The sequence below is a fragment of the Cricetulus griseus genome, assembly GCF_003668045.3.
Source record: "Cricetulus griseus strain 17A/GY chromosome 1 unlocalized genomic scaffold, alternate assembly CriGri-PICRH-1.0 chr1_0, whole genome shotgun sequence".
In the NCBI taxonomy this organism is placed as follows: domain Eukaryota; kingdom Metazoa; phylum Chordata; class Mammalia; order Rodentia; family Cricetidae; genus Cricetulus; species Cricetulus griseus.
Window position 1 is genome coordinate 257660058 of NW_023276806.1, and position 19961 is coordinate 257680018.

Here is a 19961-nt window from a genome sequence, read left to right on the forward strand (position 1 = left end):
CCTCTGAATCTGGCTCTGGGCTGCCACCATGACCCACAGTAGGGAGTTTCCAAACCAGATCCTCTTGTGACAGGGTCCTACACAGTAGGCTCAGGAATGACTTGGGATGTCTCTGCTCTCTGCTAGTGACAGCCACTGACACCCTTGACATTTGTTAAAGTCTGTTGACAGTTGACATCACTTTGGGGAGAAAGTGGGATGTCAGGATGCTGACCCAGCTGTAGATGTTACCAATGCCGGAGAAACCCTGGGGCCAGGGAGAGGATACACTGCACGGCCACACTGAGCTCTCTGTCCTCATGCTCAGCATGGGAAATCTGGGCTTTCTCTGGTGTCCCATCAACAGAGCAAGGCAGTTCCCATAGCCGCCGCCCACATGGTCACCTATTGGCTTCTCTTGAACCCATCCCCCTCCTCCACATGGCTCATGCCTCCCTTGGGGGCCTTTGATCTGTCTTTAACTGCGGTGTGGTTGAGCTACTGAGGATTGATGCCCACTTCTGGAGACAAAGGCCATCAGAGCACAGAGATGCCAGGTGATTTGCTGAAGGTCACACAGCCATCTGGGTAGACACAGGATTAGAAGCCTGTCTCCAGGCCATCGGTGCACACATGATGGGGCTGTCATCTTGATGAATGAGTGACAGGTTCAAATGGGAGGGCTGGCAGAATGTATAGGTGGGACTGAGGCCAGGTCTGAGAGCCGAACCAGCCAGAGGTGCCTCTCTAGTCATGGGGCATCCCTCGCCTACTCCACCATTGGCTCCTGGCTGCCCAGGTGGCCAGACAAAGTTGCAGTCTCAATGCTATAGCGTTTGGACAACCGGAACCTTCAGCAGAAGGGAATGAGCATGAAATGAGGCTCGGGGTGTGGATTTCTTTGTATTACCTCTGTTTCATTTTATTTTGCTTTCTGTTTCTGAGACAGGGTCTCACTGCATAGCCCAGGCTAGCCTTGAACTCATATCCCTCCTGCCTCAGTTTCCTGAGTGGTGGGACCACACAGCCACACACCACCACGTCTGACACATTTCTTTGAAGCCGTCTGCTTTATCTTTAAAGCAATGTGCAGTCACATTTCCGCTCCCTGACGCTATGCTACTCTTTCTACGTTAAAGCAACAGTTGATGTCAGATCTGAATGGATAGTGAGTTAGCACCCTGTCTGCTCTGAGGTCTCCTGGGATTTCCCCAGAACCTCTTCTCTAGCCACAAGTGGCTGCCACGTTCTACACAGGGCCACAGCGCCTCCTAGAGACACTGTAAGGAGCTGGCCCACTCAATAGGCTACCTTTCCCATTTTGAAATCGGCTTTCCTGTGTGTGCACAGGCTATTGGGAATGTAGAACAAATGCCCCACCTCTGAGAACCTCATGGTCTCAGAAGGGCCCCAGGCACACCCTGGGGAGGAGTGGTGTGTGGGTGGAGACTTACAAGGCAGAGATGGCTTCCTGGAGGGGGCATTTGAGAAGGTCTCCAGGGACCACAGACATTAATCAGAAGTGGCAGAGGGGTCCTTGGGGAAGCAGCTGCAGAAAGGAGGCTATATAGAGGACAACAGCCTCAGAGTACAGAAGTGACAGACAGCGGGAAGCAGAGCAGATCACCGCCAGGACAGGCACGTGGTATGCCTCTATTCATGGAAGGGGCACACTCTCCCTCTACAGGCTAGTGGGGCTCAGCTGTGGTGAGCACTGCGATCTTCTATTCGGACAGCCTGGAGGCTGCAGCAGGCACATTAGAAGCTCATTTCAAGGCAGCACAGGGCTTCCGAGCAGCTCACCCGTGGCCAGGCCTTCTTTGGTCCACACCCAGAGCATTCTGGTTACTGAGGATGGAAGAGGCTAGGAAACTATAGCAAAGCTCACACCATGGAGAGATTGGTGAGCTCAGGAGGTAGAGAGTCATGTTGATAATGACCCTGAGAGGTTGGAGACTGGAGGCATCTCTCTCAGGGCTGGCAGGAGGAGGGGGCAGCATTTGTAAAGGCCTGGCTGGTGAGTCAGTCTTTAGCAGGGGCTGGATCCTGGCCCACAGACAGCTGGGGTAAAAGTGCATCCCGCCAAGGTGGTTTCAGGTTTGGGGATGGGGTGTTGAGTGGTGAGAGCTTTCTTTCACACAGTCTTGACTCTGGCAAGGCCTTCCTGAGCCCACTTCTCCTCCTAGCAACAACCCTGGGTTCAAAGCTGCCTGTGGGGCCATGGAAGCTGGTTGTTTTCCCAAGCTGGCTTTTCCAGCCACTGCTTCCCAAGTGGCAGCTCATATCGTATTGTGCTGATTGCAAAGAGTCAACGGTCAATGGCTGACTACGGGAAGGAGCCCATGCCGGCCATACTTTCCATTTTCATTTTGCTTAAGATCTCACAGCCAGCCTGGCAGTGGTGGCGCTCGCCTTTAATCCCAGCACTCTGGAGGCAGAGGCAGGCAGATCTCTGTGAGTTCGAGACTGGCCTAGTCTACAGACAGTTCCAGGACAGCCAGGTCTACACAGCCACCAGAAGCCAAACTCCAAGAGATCTAACTGTTCCATCCATCCACTTTGCTAGGATCCTCCTCAGAGGAGGTCAGGGAAAAGTAAAATTTGCCTTGCTTGGGTTTGGCAGACTTGGGTAGCCCAGAGAAATGCATGATTCTAGAGTCCTTCCCTAAACCCACAGCCATGGAGACTGGAGGGTTGACTTAGCAGTCAAGACAACTGGCTGCTCCTCCAGATGGCCACAAGCTTTGAGACATAGGGTCACTCTCAAGTCAGGACCTTGGGTCTAGACTCACAGCCTCCTTTCCTTTCTTTTTGGTGCTTGGAAGTAACCCTGAAGACTCTTCCTGTGGGGTGTGTGTGTGTGTGTGTGTGTGTGTTGTGGTGTATGTATCTATCTATTGAAATTCTCCTCCAGCCCCCAGGACTTTCTTACTGCCCCATCCCTGGTCAGAAGTGTTTTGCAGGAGATGATGCAGCTGAAGGACTTGGAAGTCAGATAAGTTAGCTGTGTGTGTGTGTGTGTGTGTGTGTGTGTGTGTGTGTGTGTGTGTGTGTGCTGTGTGTGTATATGTGGTATACCGGTGTGAGTGTGGTGTGTGTGTATGCTGTGTGGGTGTGTGTATGGTGTATGAGTGTGTGTCTGGGGGGCTCTGTGGAATGGGAACATGAAACCATCTTGTGAGACAACATGGTAGTCCCCAGCCCCTCTCAGAGCTCCCATGTCATTACTGTCATGACCCCGGCACTCTTATGACAGCCGACCCCACCCCCAGTGCATCTCACCTCATAGATGTTGAACTGACTCTGGCCACGTGCCAGTTCTCGGTAGCTGGTGGTAAACTCCCCAATGAAGTCATGGCTGCAAGGAAAGATGCTGGTGAGCCTGGAGGCCCAGGCTGGGAATGCCTTAGCTCATCCTAACCTCTCCCACAGCCTGCCCCCGCCCCACCCCCACCCTGCCCTGGCCCCATTCTTCCAGGGCCTCCACTCTAAGGCACAGAGAGCCAGATATGGGAGGGGAGCTCTCTGTTACTCATGGACCAAGAAAGCCACTTGGCAGAAGGCAGGGTCCTGGAGGAAGGAGATGCTTGGATTCTTATTTAAATGAGCTAGCAAGAAAAGGCATTTGGGGACAGTCACTGCAGAGTGAATGCTGGATGGCAGTCAAGCTTTACTGCTCAGTATGTCAGGTGGGATAATGGCATTCAGAGTTACGTGGGGAAATGTGCTTATTTTTTAGACAAGTCTAATGAAATATTTAGGGGTAAAGCCATGATGGAATTTCCTTTAAATTACATTAATAAAATATAGATAAGGCAAACAGTGAAATTTAACAATTGTCAAATTCAAGTGATGGGCTTAAAGGCATTCATTAACTCCTGCCTGCTGAGACAGGTTTTCCAATAACAAGGCCTCACTATGTAGTCCTGGCTGGCCTGAAACTTTCTAATGTAGACCGGGCTAGCCTAGAACTCACAGAGCTCTATCTGTCAATGCCTCCAGAGTGCTAACATTAAAGGTGTGGCTACTGTGCCCAGCTCAACAACATGTTTAAAAATTATCATTTTTATTTTGTATTTGATTTCTATCTTGGGCTTTTGTAGACATTGTCTTTTGTATCCCAGTTTGGTTGTGAACTTGTGTGGCCAACGATGACCTTGAACTACTGATTTCTCTGTCTTTACTTCCAGAGTGCCAGGATGATAGGCATGGCCACTATATGCCTGTCTCATTAATTATTCATTTCATATTGCCCAGATTGGTCTCAAACCGATCCTCCCACCTCAGACTCCTCAATTGTGGGGATTATAGCAGGAAGCCACAGTTGAATCTTTCCCAACCTTCCTTTGGTGCTGCATGGAGCCCTGGGTCTTGAACATATTAGGCCCTCTCACTAACATTTCCTAAATAGACAATGAGAGTGGCATCCAGCCCACTGGCAGGAGTCTTTTCCCAGAGTGTGTTTATATTAAAGACAACAAGAGCTTGCACCAAACAGCACTCCCACCAGCTGTGGATCCTCGCTAGAACACCGTGAGCACCCAGGTGTCTCTAAGGCCATGTCCTGCTATGAGCCTACAGTAGTTTGTTTTGATTTTTTAAAAAGTTTTACAAAGTAGTGGATTTCATTATGACACTTTCATGGATATATACACTTTGTTTTAGGGGAGGGGTTTATTTAATTCTACTGGTCATTAGTGTTTCTCTCTCTCTCTGTGTGTATGTGTGTGTGTGTGTCTCTGTATGTGTGTGTGTGTGTGTCTGTGTGTGTGTGTCTCTCTCTCTATGTGGGTGTATGGAGGTCAAAGGACAACTTTATGAAGTAGGTTCTCTCTGTCTGCCTTATGTGGACTTCCAGGATTGAACTCAGGCTGTCAGGTTAGTGTTGCAAGCACCTTTGCCCACTGAACCATCTGCCAGTCCTGAGAGTTTATATATTTAGTTTTTGTACAGGATGGAACCAGGGTCTCACAAATGCTAGGCGGTGGCTCTACCACTGAGCTCCACCCTCAGCTCCACACTGTGTTGACTACAGGTTCGCAGCTGTCGGACTTCTGGGGATGCTCCCTGGATGGTATGACCCTGTGGCACCTGGTGGCTGTCCCTGGTTCCCTGGGTAAAGGAGATATATGGAGACTTGCTAGGAGGGGATGAAGCCAATCAGGCTGGAAGTGTGGCAGAGCTGACCTGGCCTGCTGAAAGGGACGAGGAAGGTAGGGGTGGGATTAACAGAGGCAGGGTGGGCACTGGAGATTCTTCCATGGCTTGGAACTGACAGCTACGCTGGCACAGCACAATTTATGATATGAACCCCAGTCCATATCAGATCTGAGAGATGCCAACTGTGACTGCCCATTAGTAATGTCCCAGCAAGGAGTGGCCCACGAGGAGCCAGGATGATATGTCTGCATTTGTTTGAACAGACAAGTGGGAGACAGCGAGGGTTCTGGATTCCTGCTTTGAGACAGAGGCTCTTGTTCTGACTAGATATTGCCAGCCACATTTACCCTTCAGTCCCCAAGCAGAAGTCACCCTCCTGCAGGCCAGTCCCAGCCTTCCTCAGGCACTGCCTTGTCCCCTTCCTGTGCCTTAGAACACCCTGCTGTGGCTGTCCCTACAGTTATTCTCTTAGACCCAAGTCCATTCTCTGGGTTTAGAGTGAGCCCCTACTATACTGTGAGCATCTCTGGGCATTGAACCCATCCTCTCTAGCCTGGTCTTCCTCAGTGCTAGTCACACAGAGAAACAAAGTGTACACGATTGCTCAGTGTCCCCCAACACGAGCACTTCAAAGCACTCCCGATTCTGCAAGTGAGGGGAGTGCAGGTATGGGCTGGCTCCTGGCAGCCTTGTTGGGGAGAGGAGGGCTCTCAGGCTCTCTGTCCTGCAGGACCCCAGAGAGCTGAGCTACTGTGAGAACAAACCCTCCTGCATGGAGGCCAGCCCCTCAGAGTACCCAGATGGGCCTGGCTCAGCTCTCCCAGAGTTCCCCAGGTCTACTCACCTTCCTGCACACCTCTCAGCCCCTGCCCTTACCTGCCATCCCGATCCCAGTCATATACCTCCACCTTGATGGTCCTAGAAAACAAACAGCAAAGAACCCTGGGTAGGATGGGTCCAAGGACCGATGGACCAGGAGGGATACATGCATGGGCTCCCTCCATGTTCCAAGCCGGTGTGCAGAGAAAGCAACCCAAGAGAGACCAGAGACCCATCTTGAGACCTTTAGGCAAAGATCTTAGGACTGGAGGCCACTCAGAGCCAGTGGGCCAGCTTGAGACTTCAAAGATTTGGCTGAAGTGGCCTCAGCCTTCTGTTTACCCCACCTTGGCTTCCCTAGATGATATAGGAGCCTCGGCAGGAAGCCAAGTTTGGCATTTACCTGAGGCAGGGTCATGAGGGGGCTGAGTTCAGGGTGTGAGTGGTGAAGAGACACCCCCATGCCTGCAGGTCAAGGAAGGACCCCCAGACCCTGAGCTTCCCATCCCTGAGACTGGCCCCTGATAAAGGGTGGAATTTTCTTCACATTCTAGCCCAGGCTGCTTTAATTAGTTTGTTTTGACTCCTAAGCATGGGGCTGGGCTATAAGAGCCCATCTTATTTTTAGCCGTGTTCCCATAGCAACAGGCTAGCCGACCAGAAGCAGGAGGAAGGAGGTGGAGGGTTGCCGGTTAACCCTTGTGCTGTCAGCTCTGTCCTCTGGGATGCCCTGGCATGGGGAAGCTGCCAGGCAGCACCTGCGGGGTCTAGGATAGGTGGGAGAGGTCCAGGAAGCAGGGGTTTCTGGCCTTGAGCTCCACGAGGGACGCACAAAGCAGTCTGAACTGGTTTCTCTTCTATTAACATCTATCCCATCCGTGGTGTGGTCCATCTCAGCCCTGCCAGGAGTCGGCCTGGGAGTTCTGCATCTCCCAGAAGGGGGCGCTGTCTCCTTTCAGATGAGTATCTTCAAGCTATGTGTGGGGGTGGGAGGGCAGGGTGCAGATTCATAGAATGGGGCAGAAGAAAGTTTCAAAATAGAACCCTGGGATTCCCAGAAGGTTATACATGGGCTAGCTCTCTGTAAATGAAACAATATACAACGTGAAGCAGATACAGAAGCATGGTTTAGAACCATCCTTTGCGTTCCTATTTTATAAAAACAAACTCTGGCTCCTTGAGCTGGATGATTACGTGAAAGGACAGGCTTTGGCATGCCTATGCTTCTGAAAGGGCTGGAAGGAGGCCACATGTGACACTGGTGGCTTCGGCTTGGACACCGGCCCTCAGCTGTGGGATCTTGAAGTGGCATTTAACCTCCCTGAGCCAAAAACCCTGACTATAAAATGGAGACAGTAGGGGCCTTACAGAATAGCTCACTCTGTGTGTGTGTTGGGGGTGGGGTGGTGGTGGCTAAGAAAATGCCTCTTGATTTCCACATTTTCATCTAGCCATGCATGAACACCTTTTCATATGAAATTTACTTAAATCTGGGCGGTGGTGGTGCCCACCTCTAATCCCAGCACCGGGGAGGCAGAGGCAGGGGATGGATGTCTATAGAGCGAGTTCCATGACAGCCATGGCTGCACAGAGAAACCCTGTACTGGAAAACAAATAAATAAATAAATAAATAAATAAATAAATAAATAAATAAATAAATGTACTTAAATCAGAGGACACTTGAGCCTGGGCTCCTAGACTTTGCAATTTCTGGTTCCCAGAATGACAAAGCTGGAAGTACCCTCAGTGTCATCTAAGTCTAGCCACTTGGCCATCCTCCACACAGTCCGTCATTCTCCAAGCCTGAAGTTTTGCAGGGACACTGGTGACTAGGTGGCCTGTGCTGGTGTCTCCACTCCTCATTTCCACAGGATGAAGCAGAGGCCACCCAGCTGTTGACGACAAGTGCAGGTCCCTGCCTTCCAGCCCTGCCTGTGAGGCTGAAGAGAGGCTCCCTGCCCTTGTCCAAGTTACAGTTCCCATTTTCCTGGCATCTCCCAGCTTCCCCACAGAGACCTTCAGAGACTCTGGCAGGAGACCCCTCCTCTGGCCACCAGCCTGTTGGGAGACTAGGAAAGTGACATCCATATGCATAGAAGCTACCAGAGGTCCCCTAGTTATGGTGACAGTCCTGGGTATCCACAAAATTACTTTTGAAAAATTGATGAGAAGACTGTCCTTAAATCTTGCAGCTAAGCCACTTGTGGTGGTGCCCACCTTCAATCCCAGCACTCGGGAGGCAGAGGCAGGTGGATCTCTGTGAGTTGGGGGCCAGCCTGGCCTACATAGCAAGCTCTGGGCCAGCCAAGGGTACTCGTAATGAGACTCCATTAAAACAAAACAAACCAAATACCAAAACCAACCACCAACCACACACACAAAAAAAATCCTGTAGCTGGTGAAGGTCCCCTAACACTTCTGTGAGATGGACGACCCTGGTGAGAATAACCCTTGCTTCCACAGAACACAGGAGGAGGTACCACAGGAGGAGTGGATAGACACTGTGGCCAAGCCTGACTCCCTGAGTTTGATCCCTGGGATCCAACCGGTAGAAGGAAAGAACTGATTCCTGAAAGTTTACCTCTGACCTCCATAGGTGTGCATAGCCCCCTCCTCCACCACCAATAAATAAATAAATGTAATAAAAAGTTAAATCTCTAGGTCTCAGGGCCTGATTTATTTCACTGGCTGGGGTTCTGGTTACGAACGGCTCTGAAAAATCCTCTGAGTAGCCCCAGTGTGCTGCAGAGCTGCTAGCCCTCTTTAGACTGGACAGGGCTCTCACTCTGGTTGATTCAGAATCAGTAGGTTGGGGGTGCAGCGTGGCGGGTGGTGACTAGAAGCTCCCAAGGGGACAGGAACTGGCAGCTGAGGCTGGCTGTGAGATCCCTGGATACCAGTTTGGCCTCAACCTAGGCTCCTGGGCTGCTGCAGCCTGGGAGGGTCTGCTGTGCTCAAAGGCTACATTTCCAGTCTGGGCCTGGGTGGAGAAGAAAGTGAAGGAACAGCCCCAGACACAGGAAGGCCTGGGGAGAAGCCAGTTGTCACTGTCTACAATCTGTTGCAAGCCCAGGACACAGCAGATGGGACTTGGGACTTCTGTGCCTGGGCTCTGCAGGCTAAAGTCAGCCTGGCTGTGGCTTAGCCATAAGACCCAAAAGAAAGCCTGTGTGAGAGGGGCAAGAAAACAGATCTCAATGGCCCATAAAGCCAACACCCATTTTACACAAAAAGGCTGAGAACTCAGAGTCTCAGAAGAGGGAAAGAGGAGGGCAGGGAAGGGCATCACTCTGGGGACAGTAGCCCAGGGTGGTGCCCCAGATCCTGCAGGCAATGACCGTGCAGCCCTGATGGCTCCACCCTGGGAGACTCTGCTCCTCTGTAAATTGTCTCCAACCACCCTGTTGGCACTGACACATGGCTCTGTCCCTGTCAGGCCCACTCAACTTTTTCTCCATCGCCAAACAGTCCTATTGTTTGGGAGAGCATCCTCCATGGATCAGAGATGATTGGTTTTGCTCACTGTCATAGGCTTGGCTTCTAGAATGGTGCCTGGCAGCTATGAGGCACTTAGCACTTGATAGCTGGCAGGGATCACCCAACACCTTTGTGACTGGGCTATGCTGGAAACAGTTCCCTGGTTTCACAAAAACACCGAGGGAGGCACCAGAGCATGCCCAGAGTAAAGGTCAGGAGTCAGTGTCCCAGGCTCCAGACACCCTGGGCTAAAACCACAAAGCCACATCGGTGTGAAACTGGCAGGGTGGGGATGCAGGTGAAATCTCTGGGCCCCCTCCCTGAGTAACAACCATAGGAAACACTGTTGAGGAATATTTAACTAGGCAAAGATGTGTTATTTTGTTTGTTTGTTTGTTTTTGTTTTTCGAGACAAGTTTTCTCTGTATTGCTTTGGAGGCTGTCCTGGAATGGCTCTGGAGACCAGTTGGTCTCGAACTCACAGAGATCCGCCTGCCTCTGCCTCCCGAGCGCTGGGATTAAAGGTGTGTGCCCGGCTGTGTTACATTTTTTTATGTTGCAGAATATTACTTTAGCAATGTAAATGTTGCTACATTTGTTTAATTATATAATGAAGTGATGCTGTTTCACCCTGACTGCTTAAGGCACCTGATTGGTCTAATAAAAAAAAACTGAATGACCAATAGGTAGGCAGAGGAAGGATAGGCGGGGCTGGTGGGCAGAGAGAATAAGTAGGAGGAGAAATCTAGGCTGGGTGAAGAAGAGAGGCAGAACAAGGGAGAAGGAGAAGTAGATTCCATCCTGGGGGCCAGGCAGACACTAGAGCCAGCCAGCTGCCAAACAGACAGACACAGAGCAAGCAGTGAAAGTAGGGCGTATAGAATGAAAGAAAGGTAAAAAGCCCTTCATGTACAAAACGTTCATTAAGTTATAAGAGCTAGTGGGACAAGGATAAGATAGGATGAGCATTCATAACTAAGAAGTCCCTGTATCATAGTTTGGGAGCTGGTGGTGGTCCAAAAGAAAGCCTGTTAGGATTCATTGTGGTCATCTCTGGACCGTGGTGGTACTAATGGCTGCTCAGGACAGGAGAAGGGAGATTTCCATGCTGTCCACAAGGCTGTAGGGCTGACAGGCCCTCAAGGCTTTCTCTCCCCTAGCAGATACTCTGAGAGAAACTGTGGTGAGGGAAAGACTGTGCCTCCACCATAGCAGCTGGGAGAGGAGATGGGTATGGACCGTCCCATCCGAAGCCAGTTTCTCCATGTGCTACAGCAGCCCGTGCAGCCATGCTTGAAGCATTCGGTAATGAGCCTGGCCCCTCCCTATGCCACCGTTCAGCATTGTGGTCCCACAGAAGCAAGCTGCTGCTGGTGGTGGAACACTCCCAGCTCAGGTGTTCCCACATGGGCAATCTGTCTGCTCACCGTCATGGCACGAGTGGATAACAGCAGCCTGACCCGGGCAGACCTGGTTTAATCAGGGAAATCCTCAACTCATGAACACTATAAACAGTAGGACAGAATCTGAGAACACCAGGGAAGTCCTTGTCACCAGGGCCCTGTCTGCCACCCCAGGGCTGGAGGGGCTCTGACCCTACTCCCTCCTCTGACTTCAGCTCTGCTCAGCTGGGCCATTCAGATTTGGCTTTGTTTGAGAATAGAGACACACAGGAGAGTGGCAAAGGGGACCCCAGACCAGGGCTGAGCCCAGAGGTGGTATCTACAGAAGGGAAGGCATTGTCTTGCTCTGACATACACTTCGACCCTCCATTTTCTCATCTGTGAAATGGGCACGTCACAAGTGAGGCTCCTAAGGCTATTTTTCAGATGTAAGAAAATGTGTGTAAACCAATTGGGACTAGTGTGACTCACATCCTAAGTATCCCATAATTTTAACAGCACGAACTATTTCCACCCCATCATTTTGAGGTACTGCTAGCTCTCAGTACAGATATCCAGCGTTCCAGCATAGTCTCCTTGCTTAGCTCCCTGGCAGTGGCCCTCCCTCAGTCCTTTCCTGCTTCCCAACCCACCTCCTCTTCCTCCTTGCTCTGTGGCCTCACTGCCATGGTCTCTGTCCCCTCCCCTTTGAGCTGTGTCTAGTCTTCAGACATTTCTTCTTCCCAGGATTAGAATCACAACTCATCTCCAAACATGAACACAACTTCCCTAACTTCGGATTGTTCTTCCCAAATTGGCTGTGGGTGGCCTATGGGCTGTGACAAACAACAACAAAAACAAAACAAAACCCACACAGACCAACCGACTCTCTAAGAATCTGGCCTTGTCACACTTCTCTGTCACTGGGCACCTCCCTCGGTGATCCTGAGTGCCAAGTGAGAGCTTAGCACACTCCTGTCTCCCTCAGCCAGCCAGATATCAAGGTCTTTTGGACCTTCCTTTTTGCCGTTCCCAGCTCCCTCTCCTCTCTGAACCATCTGGGACGATGGTCAAAAGGACCTTGAAATGCTTTAAGGATTGAAATGACCTCGCTGGGGTGTCCCCATCTCAGGTCCCCAGAGCTCAAGCCCCTTATCTCTGAACAAAGTTTCTCTGAGTCTCCCCAGATGACCAGTCACACTGTCATGGCCATTTAGGAACAGTTTTTAAAGCCAGCCTGGACTAGCTCCTGTGTCTTTCTCCACAATGGCTGGAAGCAGGATGCTGGATTGTCCCCGGTCCTCTCTGGGAGTCACCCTCTCATCTATGAAGCACAGCCATGCTGGAAGCTCTATCCAGGTTGCCAGGAGGATGGACTCAGTTCACTGGTGTCCTGTAGACCCAGTGTGAGGCGAAGTGTCACCGAGAGCCTTAGCTGTGATCATGGCCAGTCTGCCTCCCCACTGGCCTGGAACAACCTGAGATGTCAATGGGCCCCCAAAACACCCAGCACAGCAACACTCTGTTCTGTCTGAGTCTGCCAGAGAGCCTACAGGAGAGAGATAGTGGCTTCTGACACAGTACCTCCTCCGTGGGTGCTCGGAGCAATACAAGGCCGTGGTAAGAGTCAGCCAGACACACTGGCTGCTGGATTACTTCTGCTGCCAATCATGTCACAGTCAATTTGTGCCCAACCATGGAGAAGGAGAGCCAGCCACCCTGGAGGAAGATGGAGCTGGGCTCAGGCCTGTCTGCACTTCTCACCACTCACCTCCTCCAGGGGACCAGTGGTTAACCCAGGTCCCACTCATGCTATCCCTGTCCCTGCCTATCTCTGATACAGCTGGGCTCTGGGGGACCGAGAGCCCCTCCCTAGAGAGGCAGATTTATGTGACTCTACCATCTGCCCTCCCATCTTCTCCTGGCTCTCCATCCTTTCCAAGCCCCTTGTCTGGTACCCACACCCCAACCTTCCAGCTGTCCCCAGCCTCCTTTAGAATCTAATGCTATCCTGTCCCAACTCCAGGTGCCCTGGCTCCCAGCTAGGTGTATACCAGAGATTTGTTTGACCAGGGCATTCGCTTTGTCCCCAGTTCATTCCGCACAATTACTTAGCTGTCTACGGAACTTGTGGGTATCTGAGCTCCCATGGTCAGACCAGAAGGTCCCAGCAGACAGAGAATGCCACCTGCCCTTGAATGCCACCTAGTCAGAGACTCGGCACTGGGCATAAAGCACTGAAAACCTGGGGAACAGACTGCTGTCCCAGCCAAGAGGACAAAAGGCAGCCACCTTGTGTCTCATGAGTGCCTGTAAGTGTCCGTAGAGGGGATGGGCACCAGGATGCCATCCATCTGTTCACCACTCCTATACATACACCCTTGGAAACCCTGTGCAGAGCCCCAGTGCACCCCCAAGGAGTCTGTCCTGGTGCCCCAGGGCTTCTGTGGGAGCGGCCAGCAGACACCCCATTTCTTCAGCCAGTGCTTAGGTGACTTCATACTGACCAATACTATTTGTGACACTCCTGTTCTATCCGGCGCCTTCTGCAGTGGGTAATGACATGTTTCTCAGTGTGATTACTGGATGAATGTCTGCCTCCCCCACGAACACTTAAGCTCTGTGACGCTGGGTAGAGGGTGAGGTGGGCACATTTGCTCCCAGCTGACTTCCCAGCTCCAGCTAGCACGCATCAGGGGTTCAGTAAATGAGCAAACAGGATGCTAGCTGTGTATGTTATCACTCTTCCCGCTGGCTTCATGTGAGCGCCCTGGGAGGTCAGCAGGACTCCTGGGCTCATTCTCCAGGGAAGGACAGTGGAGAGACTGACAGGTGAGAGCTTGCCCAGGCTGACAGCTCCCTGAATCAGGGGCAGAACTCCAACACTGGCACCAATGCATGGAGATGCGGAAGAGGACAGTCTGCATGCAATACGATAAAATGTTTCCTAATTTTGCTATCATCCCCACCCCACCCCTAGGTTATGCCCACCAGGCTGTCAGGGTGTGTCCCTGGGATCCTGACTCCAGAGTCTAGTGGCCAAGAGTGAGGTTGCTGGAGATTGGCTCCTCCTGCCTCTACCCCCCTCATCCCTCATCTCTGCTGCCATCTGCCCCTCCCAAGGCAATACAGAATTCCACATCAGGGCATCCAGACACCCCAGGTACCCGCATGCACTGCTCCTTGAGACTCCCCATCTCACCTGTCGTAGTCCCCATTGCACAGGGCCCGCACGGGGATGGAGAAGGTTTGCCACACCGGGTTGAGGGTGTTCTTCATGACCTCGGTCTTGTGACAGATGGTGAACCTGGCCAAGAAGAATGGAGGGAAGGGCATCAGGCCAGAAGCTCAAATGGCCAATGTTGCACCCTTCTCTGACTTCTTGTGACAGGAGGAGTCACCCTCACAGCCACAGCCAGGCTACACAAGATGGCACAGCAGAGAAGTCCCTGAAGAAGGCAGGGCCTTGACTGGAGCAGCACATCTTTCGGGGAGTGTCAGGGACCTGAGTTCACTGTCCTGGGGCCAGTCTGCTGTGTGACACTGACCAAGCCCTTTCTCTCTGGGCAGTTTCCTGGGAAACTGGGTTCCTTTCCTGGGAACCCGGGAGCTGAACCTCAGGCCTAGGTGAGTGTGTGCCTGCTGTCCCCCTCCCTGGGATATCTTCTCCAATCCCTGGTTCCTTCTTTGCACTCATCTTTACCACCATCTAGCCAGACATCACCCCCAGGAACCCCTCCAACTGCTATGTCTCAAATGTACAAACCCTGACCGTGACACTCCATTGTCTCTCTCCTTCCAGGCTTTTCCTTCCCATCTCATTTGTCACCATCTGACATGGTCTGTCTCTCTCCTTAAACATTCTGTTATGACCTGTCAGTAAAACTGAAGGTCTGCAAGAACTAAAAGTGTTCCTGATGTTGATGACTGAGGTGTCCCAGAACAATGACTGGCCCTAGTAGTCAATCATCTTTTGTTTATTTTTTTTGTGATAGGATCTCATGTCACTTAGGATGGACTTGAACTTCCGATCTTTCTTCCTCCACCTTTCCTGTGCTGTGATTTTAAGAACTACCACCATGCCTGACTATTAAAAAAAAAAAAAAAAAAAAAAGTAGCTGGGTATGGTGGTGCACACTTTTAATCCCAGCACTCAGGAAGCAGAGGCAGGTAGATCTCTGTGAGTTCGAGGTCAGCCTCATCTACAGAGTGAGTTCCAGGACAGACAAGGGCTGTCTGAAAAAAAAAAATTGTCTTGTATGTGCCTGAGGGAGTTTGTATGTACCACCACATTTTTGCAATTGCCTGTGGAGGCCAGTAGTGAATGTTGGATCTCCTAGAACTGGAGCTATCGGTGACTAGGAGCCACTCAGCATGGCTTTTGAGAAACAAATCCAGATCTCCTGCAACAACAGTAGGTGCTCTTGATGGCTGAGCCATCGCTCAAGCCCTAAGTCATAGTTTTGTTGTTGGTTTTCAAGACCAGGGTTTTCTGTTTAGCCCTGGCCATCCTGGAACTCACACTATAGACCAGGCTGGCCTGGGACTCACAGAGATTCTCCTGCCTCTTCCTCCTGAGTAATGGGATTAAAGGCATGCGCCACCGCTGTTGGCTTCCAGTCAAACTTTAAAAGGAACTGATGAGGGCCAGTCATGTTTAGTAGGTAGATGTAGATGCTTGATAGCACTGAGCTCTATCTATGGCAGCCCGAGACCCTGCTAAAACAAAACAAAACAACAAAAAACAATAAAATAAAAAGGAGCTTCAAGGCATGGTGGCTCACATCTTTGGACTCAGAACTTGGAAAGCCAGTCTCTCTGAGTTCCAGGCCAGCCAAGGTTACATTGTGAGAGACTGTCTTAAAAAAAAAAAAAAGAAAAAAAGAAAAAAAAAAACCAAAACATACAAAACCTAGGCAGGAACTGTGTGCATCATAGATAAAGAGGAGCAACTCTACAGCTTTTGTGGGCATTTCAGTCAGGTAGAGGCAAAACCCTCTCCTTGGGCCACCTGGGACCCTTAAGCATCCCCAGATGGAATCCAAGAACCTGCTTTGTTAACCATTGGGGATGGGCTGTCTCCGCGCTCCTCACATGGCGTCCTGCCTTGAGGATGGGCAAAGCTCTCCCAGCACCCACCCCAGAGACATTCCAGCTTGGAAAGGTCACCAGGAAGCGCCAGGGCCCACCCGAGCCCACACAGCCTGCACAGTTTCTTCTTCAGCAATTTTCAAGTCAAAATGTCACTCCTGTCACCAGGCTGAGCGATTCTCTTCTGTGCTCCTCCTCGCCCACCCACTGGAGTGCAAGATCCACGTGGGAGACCTTGTAGCTAACCTAGAGCTGGAGGAGGGAACCAGCATGGGGCAGGAGGGGCCCAATGCCTAGGGCTGGGGCAGGTGGCTGAGGGTAACAGAGAGTGACAAGGAACAGCTGACGGGTGGGGAGCCAGACTGCAGAAACATCCTGGGCTTCAGGGATCTACCCTGGAGCATTCCACCAAAAAAAAAAACAACAAAAAAAACAACAACAACAACAACAAAAAAAAAAAAACGGCAACTTTACCACACTGCCTGTCCTCCCACGCAAACCTCTATCTTCCTTCAGGGCCCAAGAGCTCAAGCAGGTCTCCTAGGCGGCTAGCCCAGTTCCCCTGGGTGGTCTTGCTTCTGTCCCAAGCACTAGCTGCTTTCTTTAAACCCTGCTGTCCCCAGCATCAGCTCCACAGGGTTCTTAGCTCCCCTGCTGCCCTTGCCTGGTAGCTACCAGGCTCCACTACACCAAGTGGTCCCCATAGACAGTTCATTTTGACACACAGATGGAGCATGGGTGTGGGAGAGTGTTACCCATCTGTCAGACAGATGTGAGACCAGTCCTGGGGCCAGCTGTGCATCCCCAGCAAGTCTCTCCTGAGAGCCCTTAGTGGAAAAATGAGCATAAGAAGAGAGCTGAGGAAGTGGCTCAGGGGTAAAGGCACTTGTCCCTAGGACCCGGATGGTGGAAAGAGAGGGCAGACTCCCAAAAGTTATCTTCTGACACAGACACACACAAACACACATAGACACACACAGACTTGCACACACAGACATGCACACACATAGACACAGTCACACACAAATAGACACACACACACACAGATACACATACAGTTTCACACACACATGCATACAGTCACGCACACATACAGTTTCATACAGATACACACACAGTTTCACACAGACACACAGACACAAACACACACACACACACACACACACACACACACACACACACACACACGGTCATACACAGTCATACACAGACATACTGAGACAGACACACACACGCCACTAATTTCCTGGACTAGGAAGCTCTGCTTCCTGAGTACAAGTGCAATGTGGCCCTCTAGCTCCTGCTGCCTTGACCTCCCGCCATGACCGAAGTACCTTCCAACTGTGACCCAAACAGAACTTCCCTGAAGTTGTCAGGACATTTCATCACAGCTAAAGGAGAAGTGATACAGTGGCCCTTGACAGGGAACACCAGGATTCCCAGGGATCATGGTCTCCGGGCCACAGGCTCTGTCACACCTGAGTGACAATCCCCCAGATAACTCCCAAGACCACAGCTACTGTACCAGTTCCTTTGGCATCCCCAGCACTCGCTCTACTACCAGGAAGAGGCTTTAGCGCTGGTCTCCACGGGTCTCCATGATACCCCCTATGTCCCCTCCCTGCCCTGCTCCCACCCACAGCTGAGCTCAGCTCGGGCACCTCCCACCCGATTCCATGTCAGTCACAGTCACGAACCCCAGATCCTTCCCACACAACCCACTGCACACAGCCCTCCCAGCACCACTCTCCTGCCCCCAACCCTCCTCCTGCCCTCCACCAGGGCCCCATGGGCCAGGACTCAGCCTCTCGGGAGGGGACAGTATGTGGACACCCCAGTAAAGCAACCAGAGCCTTTTCCTTTTCCTCCCTCCACTAAAACCAAGTCAGAATGTTCAGGAATATTTAAAGAACCCCGCTGGGAGTCCTCCAAGAGACAAAGCCCTTTGTCATGCAAATGATCACACCTAATTTCCTGTTCAGTAGTTCAGGTTTAAAAATCAGTTTCTCTTGCACCGAAATACACCTCTTGCCTGCTGCTGCCCTGCCCCCAATACACACACACACACACACACACACACACACACACACACAGAGCCCATGAGGGCTCACGTTGGCTGTTCAATATGAGGAACCAGTATGCCCTGGGCTCTAGCACTGCACAAGGTTGGTTCTCTGGTTGTCAAGCAGCCTCGCTCCACCCCAAGGACCCATTTTCTTCCTGGCTGAGTTTCTCCAATTAACCCTCCTGCCCTTATCACTTCCGCCTTCTGTAGAATCCCAGAACCGGCTGCTTAAAGAGACCATGGAGACCACCTCATCCAACCGCTTCATTTCATAGATGAGAAAATAGGCCCAGAGAGTGGGCCTAACTTGCCCTGGGTCACAGAGCTGTTTGGTGGTGGTGGTGGTTGGGAGCTGGGGGTGCACCTAGGTTCTGGAATCTTCAGCCAGGGTCTTTCTCTATGTTGCTGACCTACATTGGTGTATGTTTCCCTTAGATCTAGCTTAATGAGAAGGAGGAGGGAGTAGGGCCTTTCAACTCTGTAGTTCTGAACATATGCTTGGAAGAGTATGAGGCCAGTGGGGAAAAGTCACAGCATTGCCCGGTCTGATAATACAGTTGGCGAATCTCTGAGGGTGTTCTGAGATGTGTGAGGGGAGGGGCTTGTGCAGAATGAGGCATTTCCGCCCTAACCCTGTTTTTGCACATTGCCCAGGGCACACACAGGACCCACCATTGCTGAGCATCTCCCAGTGTCAGGGCATCAGCTCCACACAGCAGGGGCCCCACACCCTCCCAGCCCTGTCTGGTGCACAGGTGCCTTGGGCAGGGCCATGGGAACTCACGTTCCATCCTCGTTGCTCCTGTAGAACACCAAGAAGGGGTCAGATTTCCCAAAGAAATCTTTCTTGTCCAACTTGTTGGCACAGAACTGCATCGTGGCCACATCCTGGAAAGGAGGAGGACAGAGTGGTGAGGGACAGGCAAGGGTAGCTTGTTTTGTTTTGTTTTTCAAGACAGGGTTTCTCTGTGTAGCCCTAGCTGTCCTGGAACTCACTTTGTAGACCAGGCTGGCATTGAGCTGGCACACAGAGATCCACCTGCCTCTGCTTCCCGAGTGCTGCCATTGCCACCACCATTCCACATCAGACAGGGTAGCATCTTACACATGCCTGCCACAAGCCCCAGGCTTACCCGGCACAGAGGAGCTGCTTCACCAACAGTCAGCAGTGCACAGGCCTAGAGGCCCAGCGGCTTGAGAAGCAGATGGATCTGAAGCTGCCCTGGGTTCGAACCCTGGCTCTACCGATTTGGAGCTGTATGACCCCAAGGAAGGCTGTGAACCTTGAAGAGCCTCTGTTCCCCTCGCTGGAGTTCACAGGTGGCAGTGAGCAGCACAGGAGGTCAAGGATACGAAGTGTTCCCTGTGTAACCCTCCTAGTGCACACCATGGTGACATGGCAACCATAGGCCGTTCTGAGCGTGGCCTGCTGGCCCTAAAGCCTGGCACTGCCCACAGTGCCCCCTGTGGTTCCTAGAGTACACTCGAAGCTAGGCATCCTCTTCCACTACCCATAGTGTTGCCACATGACACTCTAAGGGGGGGGTGGGGCAAGGAATAAATCAGAATCCAAGGCTCATAGCAGGGAACGGGTGGGGTGTGGGGAAGGGGATGGTGGATAAGAAGAGGCTTTCAACTCTCATCAAGCACAGCTAATTTTGACCTCCAGACCAGCTCCCTGCCCCACTGCCCTGACATCAGCAAAGAGGCGGCCAGGCCCTCTGAGGACCCTGCCTCCCTCCCTGGTAGGATCATGCCCCTCTCAGACCCCGCCCCCTCAGGCTTAGTCCTTCTCAGGCTAACCCAACCCCTCCCCCTCAGGGCTCACCCCCCCCCACACACACACATACACACACTCCTTGGATCTGCCCTCCCAGACTCTTCCCTTTCACGGCCCTGCCTCCCAGCTGTGGCAGCCCCTGGCCAGGCATGGCAGATGCCCAGTCTGTGTCTACCTTTTCACCCAGCCCTGTGTGGCCTCCCCAGTG

General features: G+C 51.8%; 1 protein-coding gene across 2 annotated transcripts in view; it reads right to left on the reverse strand.

Annotated features, from left to right (window-relative positions):
- Positions 1–19961, reverse strand: part of Cpne5 (copine 5) — an 82285-nt gene that overhangs the window by 12274 nt on the left and 50050 nt on the right. For both annotated transcript variants that reach the window (XM_027394446.2, XM_027394445.2), the window contains 4 exons: positions 18758–18861; positions 14020–14124; positions 6016–6057; positions 3262–3337 (listed from right to left, as the gene is read on the reverse strand). In XM_027394446.2, coding sequence (XP_027250247.1) covers positions 3262–3337; positions 6016–6057; positions 14020–14124; positions 18758–18861 — 327 coding nt within the window. The remainder of the gene's footprint in view (positions 1–3261; positions 3338–6015; positions 6058–14019; positions 14125–18757; positions 18862–19961) is intronic.